This window comes from Lissotriton helveticus, chromosome 1_1 (genome assembly GCF_964261635.1).
Source record: "Lissotriton helveticus chromosome 1_1, aLisHel1.1, whole genome shotgun sequence".
NCBI lineage: Eukaryota > Metazoa > Chordata > Amphibia > Caudata > Salamandridae > Lissotriton > Lissotriton helveticus.
The window spans coordinates 736,110,740-736,131,022 of NC_136057.1; the positions used below are offsets into that span (position 1 = coordinate 736,110,740).

General features: G+C 44.4%; 1 protein-coding gene across 3 annotated transcripts in view; it reads left to right on the forward strand.

Annotated features, from left to right (window-relative positions):
• Positions 1 to 20,283, forward strand: part of LOC144816539 (uncharacterized) — a 1,138,385-nt gene that overhangs the window by 62,302 nt on the left and 1,055,800 nt on the right. For all 3 annotated transcript variants that reach the window (XM_078674268.1, XM_078674269.1, XM_078674271.1), the window contains exon 4: positions 13,529 to 13,613. In XM_078674268.1, the coding sequence (XP_078530394.1) occupies positions 13,529 to 13,613 (85 nt within the window). The remainder of the gene's footprint in view (positions 1 to 13,528; positions 13,614 to 20,283) is intronic.

The window sequence follows — 20,283 nt, forward strand, 5'->3', positions numbered from 1 at the left end:
GTGCAAACAAGGTGAAAACGTGGCGTCACGGCTAGAGCTAGAGGTTTGAGTCTCAGCGCTCCAATACATTCGGGTTAAGCTTGCGCCATAAAACAAAATACATTTACATCATTCAGTTCTTTCCTCCCTAGCTAACTGCAGGGTGAAGGATGCAGTGCACTGGTTCCTTGTTAACGAGCTATGCTAGTTACTTAGGCAGAACAGTTATTTGTTAGCCTGGTGACTCATTAGGTGGACATGCGTGTTCTCCGTGAGCCAGTGAAGGAAGTGGGTGGAGCCAGGCAAAGTGGGTGTGGCCTCTTCCAAAAATTTGAGCACCTGGACTTCCTATTTTACAAATTAAGCGCTCATGTACTCGTAGTGTGACACTGGAAAGTTTGATTAAATGCAGTAGTCTAAAATGTTTAATGTTCGTAAATTGATTATGTTTTATTTAATACTCATCATGCGAATAAGGCGCTAACTATATTACAAAAGGAGGCAGAAACAGCAAATTAATACAGAGAGCAAAGCCATGGGTATGGCATTAACACAAGACAAGCCATCAACTTAATTGGCATGTGAGCTGTGCAATAAATGTCATTTACGATCTTAAGGCATGACTGCTGCCTCATTGTTCGATGTATAATTTGATGGAGTATTTGTTTCATATGTGCTTGTGAATAATAATTAAAAAAAAAAAATCTGCAAATTGTGCACTTGTTTAAAAGCAGTGCAGTCTCTTGTTGATGTACGTGTGCACAACATTAAACAAGGTTTTATGAAAGACACTTCATTCTCCTATTTTGCACTTAATTGTGACTTTATTTTTACAGATTTCACATAATTTAAAAATATTGCATTTTTTTACTTTTCTGATTTTCAGTGTGGTGTTTCGCCTTTTTTATTTTATTTACAATTTTCATGTTTCGTAGATGTATCTGCTAAGCACCTCAGGCTCTCTTGACCAAATGAACTGGGTAGTTTAACGTCAGTTGTTCTCTGACCGCTTGTAGTGTGAGTCCCCAATGCCATGCCTCTGGAGATTGGAGCTGAGAAGCTGTCTGTGAGACCACAGATGCTTCCAGTGCTAGAGGAATATTGTCAGAGGCTAGAAGAGTGTCTGTGCCTAGAGAGACACAGCTGTTGCCTAGAGGAGGGACAGCAGGGACTGGTGTCTGGAGTCACCAGTTGATCTCAGTTTGTAAGCCAGAACATGTGCATCCAGTGAGCCCTGCATGTCATGTTCAACAACTAAAATACACACAAATGATGGATGGATCAAGAGATCAGGGTAAAATCCATCGTTATTTTGCTCACCGTGCACCCCAGTTTAGACGCAGCCTTATGCTAATCAGTCTTGACCCTGATCCTCATGGGAACAGTCCAGCCCGAACTGCCAAGCAAGGTCCTCCCTGGACCAGAAACAAGCATCCTGGGACCAGTGGTGGGGGGAATCACTCCTCATCAGCCAGGCTAGCTTGAATCCAGTGGCACACTGATCCCGGGACCCACTTCTGGGCATATTTAGGGCGAGAAAGCAAAAGACACACAAATGATGGACGGAATGCAGAACAAATCAAATATTCACCCCCAGTCATGAGATCTGGGTTAAATCCATTGTTTCCGGTCCAGGGAGTACCTAGCCTGGTAGTTCGGGCTAGGTCAAGCTGATTTGCACATGGCTGGGTCCAAACTGGGGTGGCGCAGCAAGCAAAATAACAACAGGCTTACAAAACTGGAATTGGTACCAGATAGTAGAGGTTTACTGAACATAGTCATGCATTCACCCCCAGTCACAGATCTGGGTTAAATCCAGCTACAATCATGTACTTTGCAATGAAGAGATAATGCAATGTGGGCCACTGCAATTCCTGTACTTTGCAATGGAGAAATAATGCAATGTGTAGCGCTACAATCGTGTACTACGTTATGCAGAAATAATGTCAGGTGTCATAAGACAGTCCGGCAGTTCATTAGCAGCAATATTAGCAAAGTGTATTACGCCAATCAGCCTCTTCGATAACAGTTTCCCCCCACACGTATCCACAATGACATAAAGTATAGCTTCTCACTCAGGCCCCAGTACTGCCACTCCTTGGGACAGTACGAACCCCACTCTGAGCCGAAGCAAAGGCTCACGTCGCCAGAAGGACTGAGAGGCCGAGAGAGTGTCTCTCCGAGCCCGCACCCGGCCCAGGTAGTGATCCACGTTACCTGGGGGCGCGACCCCACTCTCCTTTCTTCCTTGAGCGACCTGGGCCTTCAGTGTAGAACTTTCTCAATGGGCCTCAGTGGCTCGGCCTGGCAGCTCAGCTGTCGGTCCGGGCCACAACTGTTATGAAGGTTGCAGGCGGCCGCAGGGCACACGGACCCTAAGCCCCTGAGATTACATTACTCTGGGTACACGTACACCACAGCCCCCTCCGGGTCTCATCGGGCACGAAGCCGCACACACAACGCTGATGGGACTTCACGTCGACTCTGAGTGCACGTTCACCAGGCACTCCTTATGTGGTCTCAGTTGGCACCAAGACACGCACACCACGCTGCAGAGACTCACTTTCTTCCGGTGCACACGATGATCAGCCGATCACCACCACAGTCCCAGGTTGCACCAAAGCATGCACACTGCTTCACTGAGACTTACTCAAACTCCGGTGCCCCGATATCAAGGCGCTCTTCACAAGCGCCTTCGGCTGCACCACGACACGCTCACCGTGTCCGAGCCTCACTTCTCCTCCGGTGCACTCGATGACCAGGCGCTCTTCACCAGCGCATCAGGTGCACCCCAACACGCATCCTGCGCGTCCGAGACTCACTTCACCGCTGATGCACACACCGACCAGGCGCTCCTCACCAGCGCCTTTGGTGCACCACGACACGCACCCTGCGTGTCCGGGTCTCACTTCACCTCTGATGCACACGCTGACCAGGCGCTCTTCACCAACGCCTGCGGTGCACCATGACTCGCTCCCAGCGCGTCCGAGACTCGCTTCACCTTTGATGCACACGTGTGTTATGACGCTGTGATTTCATACATACTAAACTTCACCTGTCCATTTTAAACTTCTAGGAAACTAGGCTAACAAACACAACACCCAGCCTCCCCTATTCTGTCCTATGGGCAGGATGGCCTTTCTGCAGTGAAAAACGAAATGGAGTGTTTTTCACTGTCAGGACATAACACATTCCTTAGTATATGTCCTGCCTTTTACTTACACTGCACCCTGCCCAGGGTTACCCGGGACCTACCACAGGGGTGCCCACTGGGTACGCAAAAGGGAAAGTAAGGCCTGACAAGTGGTTGCACTTGTCAGGACAAATTGCTAACTTAGCTAACTTAGCAAACTGTGCGCATGACATACACTGCAGGCCTGAGTTCCCTTCTCCACGCACTTTTGCATTACTAGCCCTGGCGCACACAGTGCACATCACTAGGGACTTTACTAGAAAGGCAAACCTATCAATCATGGCCAACCAATTACCATTACACTTTACACAGGGAACACTTGTACTTTGACACTGATCAGCAGTGGCAAAGTACCCAAAACATCTAAAAGCGAAGGTGGTAGAGGCAAAAAGTCAGGGATAATCACTGAAATATATGCTAGGTCTAACCAAGTCCATGTCTCCTCTTCAGCCTTCACGGAGAATACCCTGTACTGGGGCCATCTCAGACACAGTCGTGTTCAAAGCCTTTAAACTGCACCATTGAGTCGCTTATGTTTTGGCTACGATCTCGAGGTTTTGTGCAACAGCTCTTGTTCCACATTTTGATTCTGAGCTGTCTGGGTCTGTTAGCATCTTGCGTCCTGTTTGTGCTTTAGACTCAGTTGCATATGTTGGCCCTTCATTGGAACCTGCAATAGGCCTAACCATGCACAAACTTTTCAGACAAGATCTTTGTCTTATTAGATGGCTCAGGTCCTCCAGTGGTGGATGTCAGATGTGAGTTTGAGCTGCAAAAGACAGGCCTCCATAACCCCTCTAGAAGTCTCTGGGGTGACCCATATAGCATCCCACAGTTGGGGAAGTCACCTGAGCGAGGTGGCAGTCAAGGACCTCTAATCATTAAAGGAGGAGCAGCATCACATAAACCAGGAACTGTGTGCCTTTCTGCCTTTCTTAATGGGCAGGTCCATCCAACACATCCACCATCTGGTACTGCTTCAAGCAGGCTGTCTGGTTACAGCTACTCTGTCTGGAAATGTAGAGGTTGTGACACTGGCTGGAATTTTACATGATCTCTCTCTGGCACCATCCTCCAATGGATCCCTCAGTGTCCCAGCAGATGAGCTCATGCGTATGATCTTACTGCCCACAAATGTCACCTGCTTTCAGAGGTTGTGCAGAGCATCTCTGCACAGTAGGGTGAACTGGCAATTCACCAAACACTGTAGGCAGTTGGAGACCTCAGAAACTGCACACATGGGTAAAGTGGAGAACAGGGTAATGGAGAACATGCACTATATACCTAGAGTTAATGCTAAGAGAGCCAGGAGGATCAGTAGCTTTATATGAGCCACAGTGGGACTTGCCTGAGCTGTAGTAGTTCTGGGTCAGTGGTGGTGGAGTGGGCATACAAAATCTACAGTGTGCAGTAACAAGTTGTCTGGCAGCAGCGGTTTTTTAGGTCTCGCTGGCGTTGCAGCGCGAAGCGCTGCCGCCAACGAGACTTATAGCCGCCTTCCTCCCTGCCAAGGGAGTCAGAGCTGTGAGCGAGCCGATACAGACCTGGGCACGAGCCGACCCAGGTCTGTGAACGCGCTTCACAGTAAACAGCTTGTGCCGTTAATTAGGTCTCGCTAGAGACCGTGGACGCGCACCTACAGGCACACACAGGCACACACGCACACACAGGCACCCTCTCTCCCCCCCAACACTCACACACCCCCCACCACACACACTCACCGACCCCCCCCAAACTCACCGGGCTCTTCGGGTCAGTCTCGGCAGCAGGCAGACTCGGAGCTCTGCATGTCTTCGTCGGCGATCCTCAGCCTCCGTGCACGCTCACGGCAACTGCGTCTCGTGCTGCGTCACCGCACTGTTTCGCGCCCGGCGATCCTCAGCTTGTTGATGCGCAGGTGTTGGGTGTATCAGGTACAGGCAGTCATTTTTCAAAGACAGTTAAGTTTGTGTCTTCACTTGTTTCCAACTCTCGCCCACAGTCTAGCTTCACTATCGGAAGCTTAGCCACGCCCCCCCCGCCGCGCATCATCACCCACAGGCCGGCATATCTACATGTCGCACACATACCGGCATTGGCTCCATTACCCGGACTGCGCTTCCAAGGACGCACGGACCGGATTGCGTCTTCCGCTCTTCTGACCCAGGTGAGAGCCATCCCGTCCCCTTGGATGCTGACCGCACTAGCCCTCTGCTAGCTCCCTCTGACCTTATCCCTGTCTTCCCCCCAGGTTACCTAGGACAGTTCTGGACGTACCCATCCAGTACTACTCTCTCCTACTACGGCACGGGGTGCCCCGGTCGTTACTGTACTACTTACCACATGGCCTACTTTGCATCCATTAGTCGCCACCACGGTAAGACCCATAGCCAGTGACAGTCATCACCCCACCCGTATTCCCTTTCTCTGATACTCACCCCGTCCTTTTTCTTTTCCCCCACAGAACCTGGTCATCCTCCCAGCACATCAGGTAGCACGCGCTTCACCTTACTTCATTTTTGCTCCCAACTAGCGTGTCTTAACATGCCGATCCCTTCTCCCTCCCACCTACCCCCGTTACTTGTAAAAATTGTGGGGTTGTACTTGTGCCACGACGGACGATATTAGTATCCGTTGTTGATTGTTGACGGTATTCAAGCTCTCACTCAGGCACTCTGTTTAGGCCCCGCACCAGCTTTGGCTTCATAATGTGTTATTGCCTGACACAGGATACCGCGCTCGCCACCCTGTGAGATACGTTCTCACTTTTCGAATGACTCGCCATTTTCACTTACGCGACCACCCATATGTGGTTTCCACCACGCCTGTGTTTACAATCATGCACCATTTGCCTACTGGTGATGTCCGTAACAGCCGTTCACCGTAATAATTATTTGTAGATTAATCACGCAGAATTTCTCTTATGTCAGGCCCATTTCCCTGTTCATATTTGCACTTGATTTACCTTTGATTCAGCGGTACCCAGCTGTTTATATCTGTACAAGATTAACTTTTGAATTAGTGGTACCTAGCAGGTTTAATGCTGTCGGACGACGTAATTTTTGATTCACATGTCACCCAGGTTTTTGCTTCACAATGTTACCTTCTGCTCTATACTACGCGCCCACGTTTCTGATGCACTACTGATGGATATAATAACACCTCACATTGTTATGCCTACCGGACATGTCTTTAACAGCCACTTACTGTGATGTATATTGATTTACCTAGCGATATAGCTTTCATACCAGACTCATTTCCCTGTTCACATTTGCATATGATTTAATCATGAACCATCGGCACCTAGTTAGTGTTTACACGTTAGGAGCTCGGGTTTGTTTGAATCACTCATCACTCATGTGATTCCCTTCCCTGTGTACCATATATTTTATATTACGCTCCCACAGTACGGGCGGGTACAATTTTTATCGCTTGCCTCTTTCATTGTAATGTCATCTGTTTTATGACCTATCTCAGGAGTCTTGCTTCATTTGCCATGTCCATCCTTTTGCTGAAACACTATTCACTTAGTACCGTTAAGAGTAAATCAATACTGTACTGTATTTGGACCACCGGCACATGCCATTTCCATCTCTTTCAATTATGTATGTTTATTGTTCTTTTATTTTATTGCAGTATTCATGTTAGTCACTCATGTGGTCACGACAATACACTTCTCACCCTGCTCACGTTGAAACGATATCCTGCTTGGTTTGTGTTTTGTTTTTTGTCTCCTCTTAGGTCGAACCTGCATAAGTACTGTGCACATCAAATCTTCCCATTCTAAGACTTTTTGTCTGCGATTGTATCATAAGCTTTTAACAGACATCACTTTGAATATTTGGTCATCAGGTTACTCAATGTCATCTCTTTCATGCCTTTTTCACTATAGGGTCTTCACAACCCACTTAGTACTTTTTCCAGCACCGTCTTTTCACTTTCAGTTTTCAATTGTTGATATAACTTTGTGTGTATCCCAGTTCTTAATTTTGTATTTTCCTCCCTCTTTGTTTCTTGCTTCATGCCCTTCCTAGCCCTGATGAGTCACATCTCCCACACGGTGTGATGAAACACGTGTCGGCTGGCTATTATTTTCTGTACTGACCAACAATTGACTTATAAAAAATGTTCACCTACTTGAAACTTTGTGTTTTGATCCTTTTGAACCTTTCACGCGCTATCCACTCTTATATAAGATTTGCGTTCTGACTTCAGGACCACTGATATCACCAGCGTGTGCACAGGATCTGTTCTCCATCAGAACGTAACATAACTGCCATCGAAAACCTCTCAAAGGGTATTGACACCCTTCGCTGCACCTTGGTTGAGGCACTAGAGTCACTCTCTAATAGAATAACTAATTTGGAGTTGGCCTTTAACATGAAAAATTCCACTGCAGGAGGGAGCAGCGATAGGAGGGTACAGACAGGTCCTCAAAACACAGCCATTAACAATACACATATCATAACTGGCTCATCCATCGCAACAGCATCCACTTCACAAGCCGTTACCACGCAATCAGAACCAAGACTCGTAACAAATAGAAGCATATTATTGACGCACTCTGACCAGATGAATCCCTCACCTCAGGCAAGTGTCCCTTATGAGATCCCGAGCCTCTCTACTGCTTTTTAAAAAGAAATTACGACCCCAAATGACTCCCAAATGATGAGCCATTTAGACTTACCTCCTGCAGTAACGCCATACGTGGTAGTGCTGGCTAACGTACCCACATTACCGCAGAGGAAGACTGAAACATGGATGGAATTGAGGAATAAGTCCCTGCACTGGCTGGGGAATCAAACTGGCTTAAACCATGATCTATTTAATTGCTTCAAAATGGCGAGAAGGGTGGCCTGGGTAGGCAAGGAGAATAAGATGTTGCCTGGAGATTTTATAGTGTTGACCTTTAGTGACCCCGGCCTTGTACATGAAATCCTAATAAGATCTAGGCACAACCACAATCATAACAGAAATAATACCATAAGTATTAATCCACTAGGGTCCTTCTATCCCCAGAGCCTAAATTTACGTAGGCCCCCTACCATCTATAACAATAGAATGCAGCACCCCAGACATACACCTAGGTGGAATATACCCTTGAGTAATCACTATGAAGTGTTATCAGGCTAGGAAGACCAAGATTGACAAGTGAGGAACACGAGGATGGAATAGCCCCTAGAGATGTGCACTATTTCAAGCGAATTGGGTGGGGTGGAAAGTATTGCAAATACCAGGGAGGTTATAGATACTGAAGTCAACATAGTTCGAAAGTCGACCCACCCGGAAAACTCTAATACATCTAAGCAAACCATATACCCTCTATCAAGGGATGACTTGACACAAATGAAGGTAGGGATTAATGACACGGAAGTACTGGACGTGGAGGCTGCATCCCTTGAAATGAAACTTCCCAGGGGGCAACCAATTTTATCCTGGAATGTAGCGGGCTTAAAGGACAAAGTAGTTCTTCCTGAATGGCTAGACATAGTAAACAATTATAACATACTGTGCTTTCAAGAAACCTGGGTGGTCCAAGAAATCAATCTAACAGGATACCAAACATTTAATACACCCGCTATTGTAAGCACACATGGCAGAAATAAAGGGGGCCTGTGCACTTACGTTTCAAACACAGGAGGGATCACAGTTGTTAAATTTATTTCAATGGAGTATTACCAGATTTTACTAGTTAGCTGGACAGGAATAAAAAATATGGCCATTATAAATTTTTATAACAACATTTATACATCCTCATGGGAAGAGATCATCAACAGTCTTAAAAGCAAGCTGTTTAGCCTAGAGGACCAGGGGAATGGTGATCTGGCACTCTTGTGGGTGGGCGATTTTAATTGTACTTGGTGTCCGCGTGGTGCCTCTGGTATCTGAGGCCTGGGGATGAAAAGGAAGACGCCCCAACCCATTTTATCCACTCAAAGCTAGGGGACATGTTGAATACATTGATATTCCATTTTGACCTAGCTTATGTAAATGAACAATGCTCACCAATGGTATCTTCTTAACCCACTTTTAACAGGAGAGGGGCTAACTCGAGAATCGACTTTACCCTTTTATCCTCCTGATACTCAGCACTCGTGCCATCATGGGAAACACTTGATACTCTCTTGAGTGATCATTATCCCATTTCCTTCTGTATGAAAATTAAGGGGGCGGAAGAAAACTCTGAGGTTATTCATAATTTCCCCATCAACCTCGCAAGCTCAAATGGTTACTCCAGTAAATGGGACAAAGTTGATCCCGAGGCCTTCATTAGAAAATTAGTAATTAATACTCACGATCACATGAAAATATGCCTTTCATTGTCTGAAGAGAATCATAAAGTCCTTGATTGCTTTAACAAAATCACAGAGGAAATTAAAAAACAACTAACAAGGGAATATAAAAATAACACCAATAAAGCTCAGGGCTGGTTTGATAAAGATTGCACCAAGACAAATCTCAATTTGAAGCGTGCCTTACACGAAGTCCCATGATCAACGAAGACAATAAGGCAAGCAAGAAGATCTTATCATGCTGCCCTAGTTAGTAGGAAAAGAGAGTTAAAAAGGGAAACCTGGCAGACCCTGCACGAAGCATGTCAAAAGAACGATAACATAGCTTTCTGGAAAGCAGTAAACGTACCCTTCTTGCAGGACAAGGAAATGGATATTATCGACCTAGCTATTCCTGGTGATATCCGGGTCACCCATTTCACCAACCTATGTGATAAAGCTAATATAGTTGATAGTGAAAAAGATTCAGATAATTTAACCGTAATACCCGAAGAGGACGGCCCAGTAGGCATGTTCTATTTGGGGATTGAATTTAATTTTATTTGATATAAATAGATATATCGCTAGCAGAGGGATTGTGTGGGATTCTTTTAAGGCCGCTCTTAGATGTGAAACTATTAGTTTTGTTGTCAGGGCTAAGACACAGCGGGAGATCAAGAACTAATGTGGGACTTGGCCAGGGCAGAGGAGGAGCATATCTCGATAATAGCACAGGGACAAGGGGGGGGTCAAACGCAGTACCAAATAATCGCTTTAAAAGCGGAACTAAATAGCTGGTTAACACAGAGATCTGCAGAGGAATATCAATCCCATTGGAATAACACTTATGAAAACGAAGACCAAGTTGGTAGGAGGCTAGCTCTTCGTACTAGGCAAAAGATATCTTTGAATTTAATACCCTCTATTAAAATAAACGGACAAGTATATACTGATCCAGAAGATATCATCAAAGGGTTTCAGAACTATTATCAAATTCTGTATCAAGATGATATTAACAAAGGTGGAGCAGAAGTCGCACATGATATAGCACGGTTGGTGACTAGCACCGAACTCGGAGGGGTCCTGGATTGGCCAATCAAAGAAGAGCTAGAAGAAGAAATCACTCTAGAGGAAGTTCATTCAGCGTTGCTAGGAATGGCACCAGGGAAAGCTGCTGGTCCCCACAAGATACCATTGGAGGTTACAAGTTCCTAGGAATAGTTATAACACCTCTTCTACTTGACCTGTTTAGGGGTGTACAGTATAATGGAAGCCCCCCTGAGTCCTGAAAAGAGCCGGACATCATAATCTTTCACAACAAAGGAAAGCCAGTAGATAATCCATCTTCTTATCGGCCAATTTCCTTGATTAACTCAGACACAAAAATATATTCTAAGACTCTGGCCAATCAGATAAGGAGGGTTATAGAACATTTGGTTTCCCCCTGGCAACACGGATTTATCCCTGGTAAAGGAACAACAGACCATATTTGCAGGTTTATTTTTCTTTTTGACATCATAACCGGGATGTGGGGCCAGATGGCTATGATTCTCCTCAATGCCGAAAAGACTTTCGACCGGGTGTCCTGGGAGTTTTTATGAGGGATATTGAAGCTGAACAGTTTTGGATCTCAGTTTATAAAGGCAATCAAGGCAATGTACTGTCAACCAACAGTTCGACTGCAACTCATGGGGAAGGACTCTAGTAATATCATTATATCAAAGGGGACCAGGCAAGGATGCCCTTGCTCCCCAATTTTATTTGCTTTATATATTAATCCTCTAGTGGTTAAGCTCCTACAGATGCGGAAGATTAAACCAATAATAACTGAGGCGTATGAGACCAAAGTATTGGCGTACGCTGATGATGTTGCGGTGTTAACCACGAATCCAGCTGAGGCAATCGAGGAAATAGTTAAGATTGCCAAGAGTTATGGGCTCCTCTCTGGATATGCACTGAACAAAGAGAAAACGATTGTTATATGCACAGACAATATATATTTTAATGACACTAGGCGAGCAGATTCAGCGGTCTATCTTGGGGTCTGAGTAAGCGCTAAGTTGGACGAAATTGTTGAATGCAACTTTGAACCTCTGATCAAATCAATAGCAACGGACTTAAGGAGAGTTAATGGGTTACATCTGTCTATTATAGGGAGAGGGATTTTTTTTTAAATGACCATGCTACCGAACATTTTGTATTTGTTTTGTACAATACCGCTTGCTGTGGAAGATAGTATATTGAGGGCGTTGGAGCCAACTTTTTCTAACTTGATATGGCACTACAGGAAGGTCAAGAGGGCTCTAAAATACCTGGCTTCACCACAAGATAGGGGTGGTCTTGCAATTACCAATATTACCCTATATTACTGGGTGGCCCTTCTCCATCAGATGGTCTCCCTGTTTGTAGTGGATAGTAATAATGAATTAGAGCAAGGCCTGAGAATACCTACAATTTATGAACTCTTTAGGAAATGAAGCTCTGTGGGTGCTAATGAGACAATTAGAGCCGAGTTATTACAAGAAGGTATGTTTCAAAGTAATCTGTAGCTCATGGAAAATATGGAAACAGGTCTCCAAATGTATGGCAATCCCGAAGATTTGTAGATATACCCCTCTGTGGCGTTCATCGCTATTTCCATCCAAGGTTAATGATGCTATGGGGAAGAAATGGGAAAGGTACGGTGTAGGAACTTCTGCGGGGGAGAGCAAGACTTTCAATTTTCTAGCCTTCAGCAGGTTTTTGGTATATCGGATAGTCAATATTTTAATTTTTTTCAGAATAGGAGCATTCTTATCTTAGGTAGATCCATGATTAAATTAGACAAGATATCATTTATGGAAGCTATAATAAGGAAATCTAGCAGAATCAGGAACGTTTATAGCCTGCTACTTGAAAATGTATCAGACGATCTAGAGAAAACTGAAACAACCTGGGCAGCGAAACTGGAAAACCCAGATGTGAATATCTATATGGGCCTATCCTTAACTGCCAAAATACTTTTATCTACAATTTAAAAAGCTCAACTGTACAAAACTATATTTAATCTATATTTTACACTGTCTAAATTGTATATATGGGGGAAAAGGACAGATGATAAATGCCCTAGATGTGGGTTAGGACCAGCCACACTGATTCATATGTTGTATGATTGTGACAAACTGGCACTATTAAAAGAAGGGCTGCTAGGTTTCTGGGAATAACTATTTAGTCACAGATTAGAATTAACCCCTACTGTGCTGATTCTGAGGTATGATAGCTCCCTGGGTCTTAACACTGAACAGGAATATTGTCTTTTTTTGGGGACAGCGATATTCAGGATAATGCTAGCCACTAGATGGAAGGATGCAGAACCACCAATATTTCTTATGCGGCTTGCTAGGCTTCTCAGAGTTTATAATCAAGAGATGGCTATCTATGCCTGTAGAGGCAGGCAGGCCAGAATCCGGGGGAAGAAGATATGGGCACACATCACCGAATGGAGCAGAGAAGCAATGGCGGTATAAGAGAGAATTAATTGGGGTTTTTAGAGCTCCTCATGTCCCAAGATTTTAAGCTTGATTATAGTTTCGGATTGACTGATTTATAATTGACCTAGCTGATCTTTATACTAATGTACTGTAGTAACTGCCCAAGGGGGGAAAGGGAAGAAGAGAAAAAAAGGCAAAAAAAAGGATGGTTTTGTTTTTTTAGCTAGATTTTAAGGTAAAAAAAAGATTCCTCCTGCTTTTCGAATCTGCTTTATACTGTATTAACGTTTTTATGATCTATTTAATTAATAGCTACCCTTTTGTAATGTATTAACTGTTTTATGATATGGTTGTTGATCGGTATTTGCTGTATTTGTGAATGGTACTTTCTGGATATGTATAATAAAAAAATTAATAAAAAAAATAAAGATTTTAAATGCTAAAATTACACAATGTAGATAAATCCCATTGAAGAGGATAATAGATTGCTCTTCAGCATAGCTCTTCATGTCTATTTGACTTATTGCAATATGCTGATAGTTTTGTATTCTTAATTACCTTCTCTCCTGTGAATACTATAGTATTAGTTTGCATTTTGAAACTGTAGTTTAATTCTAAACATCTACATTTTATAGGAAGATCCTGCATTGCAGCGCCATTTTAAAGGTCACAGAGATGCAATTACCAGTGTTGACTTTAATCCAGACACACAACAGCTTGGTAAGTCTTTCATAAATAGCCAGTGTTCTTAGCTTACTGTGTCACATTGAAGTATGCTTTGTACGGGCAGTGTCATTCTTTGTAGTTGCACCACAAACACTCCCCAACCGCTCTCAAATTACTTGCAACATACACCCTGGGGAAGCCAGTTCTGCTGGGGAAAATACTCTTGTTACAGGAACAAGGTAAAATGGGACTTGGTCAACCCATTGGTACACAGCTTATTAAGTTGTCTGTGCAGTACAACTCTGAATATCTTATAGTAGATGTCTCTATTCCTTAGAAGTGCTAGCGTATCGTCACCAAGAGTACAGCAAAATGAAAGTAAGAGCATCAACCACCATCAGTCACAATGCACTATATTAGAAGTATGACAGTAATTTCAGGAAAGAGAAAGTATTAATTCTGACAATAGAAAAGTCAGCCCTAATCACAAGACTCTCGAAGAATTAGTAAAGCTCCTCTACCTTCCTTTTTGGTAGGACTACTGCGGGATTTGAGCCTGTGGTTTTTTCTACATATTGGGACTATTGCCACCTGGGTCATGGAGTCACTAAATAATGTTCGGTACTCTCCTTCAGCACCCATCTGGAATCCCAATATTCTGATCTAATTTTGGAATGGCAGATTTTCAGCTCCCCCATCCTGTGTGCAAAGGTTTTGTTTTGCTAAATACTCATGAACAGTTTTTAAGTCACACTATCAAGTTTAGACCCATCAACCCTGTAGAAAATTGGGTTGCTGGTTGAGGGGGTCGAAACCGTAGTCGAGCATCAACCACAATTAATTTAGGGGTGAAACACAAGCAAACCCCAAATTAACCTGTGCTCACCTCTCGTAGCTTGGCAGAAAACAGTCTGGCTTAACTTAGAGGCAATGTGTAAAGTATTTATGCAGCACTTCAAACAGTAATGCAGTGAAAACACAACATAAGAAAAATCCCACACTAATTTAGAAAAGAATATAGTAAAATGTAATAAATTATTTTAGACCGAAACAAAAATAAAATCTAGAGATATGCCATTTCAAAGATGTAAGTGAAAAGAATGCCTAGAAGCACAAAGCGACAATTGTGGTTATCTGGTCGGCTGGACCGGGACAAAGATCAGGTCGACCACAATGGAGCGCGGGTTGGATACAGGGCCCAAATTAGACCCACTGAACAAAGTCCCTGAAATCCGAGTTAAGGAGCGTTGGGAGATCCACCGTGGAGGATTCATTGTGCAGCAGCGTGTCTAATGGGCTTTGGACTGCGATGGGAGGTCCTGCATCAAGGATGCATCATGCAGCGGTAATTCTGGGAAAGTGCTTGGGTATGATGTGTGGTTCTGCATCTAGGATGTGTTGTTCAGTGGCGTTTTTTAGGAGTAGCATGACTGTGATGCAAAGTCCCGCGTCAAAGAGACCTTGCGCAGCAGCAGTTCTGATGCAGTGCTGCAATGCAAAGTTCTGCTTTGACCACAGCTGGACTGGCAGAGCACCTTCGGGCCCACTTCCAAGGGTCAAGGACTGGGTTGGCACATTCTGGGGGGCAAGACTCGCAGCAGGAAGAGACGAGGTGGTTGGAGCCTTTTCTGTCCTTGAGGCTATGATCAAGAGGCCAGACAACTAGCCCTTGGATTCACTTTGGTGGTCCCGGGTTTAAAATGCAGGTCCAGCCCTTTTCACTTAGGCAGCCGAGTAGCAGGGCTGCAGAGTAGCATTCTTTAGTGCAGCAGAGCAGCATAGCAGTCCTTCTGAGTCTTCCACGGGTCAAGATGGCATACGAAAGAGTTGAGTCTGAGGGTCCAATATTTATACTTAGTGCCAGCTTTGAAGTAGGACAAGGTTCTGGAGATTTCCATCCCCAGAGGTGTTTGTAATTTCCTGCCCTCTTGCCCGGGCCGCAGCTTGTCTAGGGGCACAAAAGGCTAGTGTCAAACCCTTTGTGTGCTGGGCAGAGCCTTTGTGATGTGCACGTGTGGTAGGCGGAGCTCCTTCCCCTCATGTCAGAGATGGCCCATCCTGACAACACATATTCCCCCTTTGTCTCACACTGGAAGCTGTACAAAAAGAACAACTGACAAGTTGTGTGACCCAAGATACAGGCTGGAGGCACCGAATGGTTGGGACAAGAAAATGCCAACTTCCTAAAAGTGGCATTTTCAGAATTGCGACTTAAAATCGGACATAATCATTAAAGAGGGTTTCAAATTACAATTCTTGACACTGAACTTGGCATTCCTAATCGCTCCCAATTGAAAGTTCTCTCTTATTAAATGTAATAGGGTAACCAATGTTAACTTATGAGCAAGGTAGGCCTTGCAGTGGTAAAAAGCAAATTTAAGTGTTTTGCACTACCATGACATGTGAAAGTTAAAAGTACATGTTCCATTTTTTAAATACACGGCCCGCTGCCCTGTGGGCTGTTTAGGGCCTACACTAGGTAAGACTTATGTGTATTAAAAAGAAAGGTTTAACTGTGGTAAAATGTTTATTTTGCCTGGTCTAAATAGCATTTTAAATCTGCCCATTTAGGCTGCAATGGCAGGCCTGAAACATGTTTAAAAGGCTTCTTAAGTTGGTGGGACAAGCAATGCTGCAGGCCCAGTAGTAGCATTTAATTTCCAGGCCCTGGGCACACATAGTACCACTTTTCTAGGGACTAACAAGTAAAGAAACGTGGCCGTTGGTTGTAAACCAATGTTACCATGTCTAAGGGAGTAAGCAGGTGCACTTTAGCATTGGTAGCAGTGGTAAAGTGCACAGAGTCATAAGGCCAACGCAAATATGATCAGCAAAACAAATGAAGGAGTAAGGCAAAACGCTTGGGTTAATACCACCCTAAGGCTGATGGGTCTAAAAAAAAACATCTTGGTGCAGAGAGATCTCTGATTGCTGATGTAGGGGGCTGCCAGGGATTGGACCATATTGTTCAGCTTGTCTTTGGGCCCAGGGGACTAATTGAGTCCGTTTCCCCTCCCCATTCTTTGTATTGTCCTGTAGTAGTTGCCTTTCCTCTTCTGTACCACAATGGCTTGTGTCCTCTGTTTCCCTACCGTACTTCAATCACACCATCATCAAAGCTGACTCATTGCTTTTTTATCCATGTTTTCCATTTGCCATTTACCTTTGTAAATAGCACTGTGTACCTGTTCTTGCTAGGGCTGAAACTTAGTGTGTCCCTTCCTTTAATACTCTATCTTTGTGAATGGTTGGAGCAAAGAGAGAAGTAAGGTTGGTGTGAGAAGAGAGGACCCAAAGTTAATGTTTCGATTAATGAACTTGATGTATTATGAATTAATTTTGACAGTAAAAGAAACAAGCATTTGCAATGCAATTGGTCTTGTATTTGTAAATTTAGAGCTATTGGCGTTATACATTACTCAGTATTTGTATATAAGTAGTTTTATTTGCAGTGAAGTGCTTATTTAAAGACAAAAAGTGCACTCTCTAACGTATGGGAGCGTATGTGTAAGCAGGAAGCGCTGAGGGAGTGAAATCTATGTAGGACAGTTGTGGGCAAGAAGGGAAGTGGCATGGCGACTTAGTGGAGGAAGGAAACAACGTACAAATAGAAAAATGACAACAAGATGGAATAAATGAAAAAAATAAACATGAAGGTAATGCACCAACATAATACGTGCCTCTGTCGAAAGATCGCTGGTGTGTTCATTTTACCCCTGAACTTAAGCATTACTCGGAAGCATCGAAATGCCACAACATGCCATGCCATGGCATGCACGTGTCCCACACACCACTTGGCCAACTCCTCCTCTGCAGTCCCGAGTGGTGTACAGCAAGGAGAGGCATTATTGCTAAAAATAAAGCTGACTTACGAGCAGATGGTTTAGATTCCGTTAATTGTCCAGGTCCTGTGGTTAGTTAGCCATTTTGTTGCAATGTGTGTTTATGCAGTCAGAGAAGCCCTTAAAGGCTGCATTACATTTACATGGAGCAGGCGCCCTCCTAAAGCGTTTGTTAAGCTAACAAATGCTACAAAGCCAACACAAAGGCTGCCTGTGGGTATCAAACTTCACAGGCCAATAAATCAAAATGGGCCAGCAGCCAAAGAGAATTCCGGTTGCTGCGGACACCCAGCTGCGGTACTGGACTAATTATGCGTTGTGGAAATGATAGCAAGGTGGGGCACCCTGACAAAGTGTGTTGCTTCCCGCCGTGCCTGCATGTTGAGGACAAAAAGGCAAGGTCACCGTGCCCCCGCAGCCTCCCCGACAAAGAACATTTCATGTCTCGGGCTCTGAAGCCGGCGTGATAATAAACAGGACTGCGGAAGTATCGCAACACATTACAGGGAAGAAAGCCAGCTCGTGAGCGTGGCGGTCGTTCTTTAACTCGCAGAGGCGCTCACCTTGAGTGACCTGGCAGGGTCACCTGCCTCACAGGGCATAGCCAATGTCTCCTCCATGTGTAGTAAAGGGTGCAGCTGACTTGAGATGAGTTTGTTGCGGTGCAGATAGAAACACCCTGTTGTCCTTTCTGTCATAGAAAAGGACTTGGTCGTTTAAAGGTGAAGTAACTCCCAGGAGTAGAACAAGATTTTCTAAGAGGCTTTGATAAACCGGTTGAGCTGGGGGAGAGTCAGGGAGAACCCTCTGTATTTGTCCCATAATGTTTCAACTTCAACTAAGGTAACTCATCTACAGACCCTTGCCTGAACCCCACAGCACTCCGTCCCTGACTTTGAAGCAAGAAGATCTCCGGTCAGGAACTGGAAGTTCAAACCCTATGTAGACTGTTGGTGATTATATTATGTTTCCCTCTGAAACATCGTCTTTCCTTTCCGCTTGATGGCTTTTGCTGCACAATCGGTGTTCGTATGCAATCACCAACTCTCAGTTTTGGCTTTGTGACCTTATCCTTATCAGCCGATCAAAACGTCAGGTAAAGTTGGCCCAGTGCACTTTCGATATTGTGGCTGAGAATAGGCAAAACTGCAGTGTTGGATGTTGCTTCCCTGTGAAATGGATCTAAAAAAGACAAGCGCGCGCCTCGCGTTGACAAGGAGAGTAGGAGGCAGCAAGGGGAGGGGAAGAAAGGAGGGGGCCTGCCCCGGATTACCTTGCGGGAGCCATATGTCAAAGCTCGCTCCCGCAAGGGAATCGCCAAACGTTCACGCGTTGCTATTGAAAGCAATGGAACGCGTGCAAGTTTTTGGCCTCAAAACCAACTCGACGACTAAAGGTCTTTTTCCTAGGCAGCGCATGTGCGCTGCTTGGCGAGACCTAAGAACAAGTTTAAGCTATTGCCATTGTAAATGACAATATCTTTTATTTATGTTTTATAAACCAAAACCAAAATAAAAGGCATAGCCATTTATAATGCCAATAGCTCAAAGTTGCATAACTGCAAGACCTATTGCATTGCAGATGCTTGTTTACTCCAGCAATAGGTAAACCTAAACTTGATTACATACCACTTCCCATCTCTTTGGTCTTGTTGAGGTAAAGGACCAGGGTGGCTTCACAAACTTGGACCACAGTAAACCCCTAATAGAAACTTGATTTATCAACAGCAAATCTCATCACACGACGAAGGATGAAAGTCGGAGGCTGTATATCAGGGTCAGAACGTAAGTAACACATTGAATACAAACTTAAGGGCAACCTACATGTGGTTCAGAAAAGGCCTGAACACTCCTCTGTTCCAACCCCCTTTTACCTGAACACCCCACAAAGTGGGAAGTGACTGAAGAATATTGGACCAGGGCCCCTGCTAGAATTAATAACGACTCCCATAGGATAACTGCCCAAGCTAGTAGGTTTTTTGCAAACTCTAAAATGTGTAATACTGTACAAATAAACAAGGAAATTAATTTACATCCTTTAGGCATCTGGTTAGTGTAATCCAACTCTGGTCACTATAACGTATTCCTTGTAAGTTTTGTAGAAAGTCATTAATTCATCAAAATTTGAGGGTAGCTTACATTACATCACACACCATCTGACCAGATGTGTGTCTGAGGTCTCTGTAGCAGAAGGCCTTGCCATCCTTGAGGGGGGAGCGGCGTGGCCCAATCAATCATTCATGTGAATATCCGTGAGACGCTGAGATCCCTCAACACGTTCTTCCTGGGGGGGCATCATTTCAGATTACCCCACTGCCTCTGACTAATGGCGTCCATGGAAGGGTCTTATCGTCCGTGTGGATATTGTAATTAAATATGAGACTGCAAGAGTTCATAAACTGTAACTGACAACAGGCACAAACGTCCAGCGATTAAGGATGTTGCCAAATGGCGAGCATGGCCGACCTTGAATCTTGGCAACCAGGTTCGAGTCTGACCGGAGGCTCGAATATCCTGTGATTCTCGGCAAATTGGGTACTCTCCCTGTGCCTAAAAGTGAATGTGTCCATCTGTAATGTAGGAAACTAAGCAAGCATCCTCTACAATTAGAGGATGACCCTCTGGGCACAACAAGAGACGCCTGATGGCGATTAGCTAATAGTCTTTTTGTTCAATAAACATAATCCATATTTTGTGAATTCAAATATGAATTTAATTCAAAAGTTGATCATAAATCAATATTCTTTATGATGTATTCAAGTTATTTTCACGCGTTATCTGTGATTTCAAAATGGCATTCCCAATGCATTTCGTGCACTGCTGTGCACTTCTTCAGGGGAACCCTAAACAAAATATATAATAGCTCTCAGGGGGATACAGATT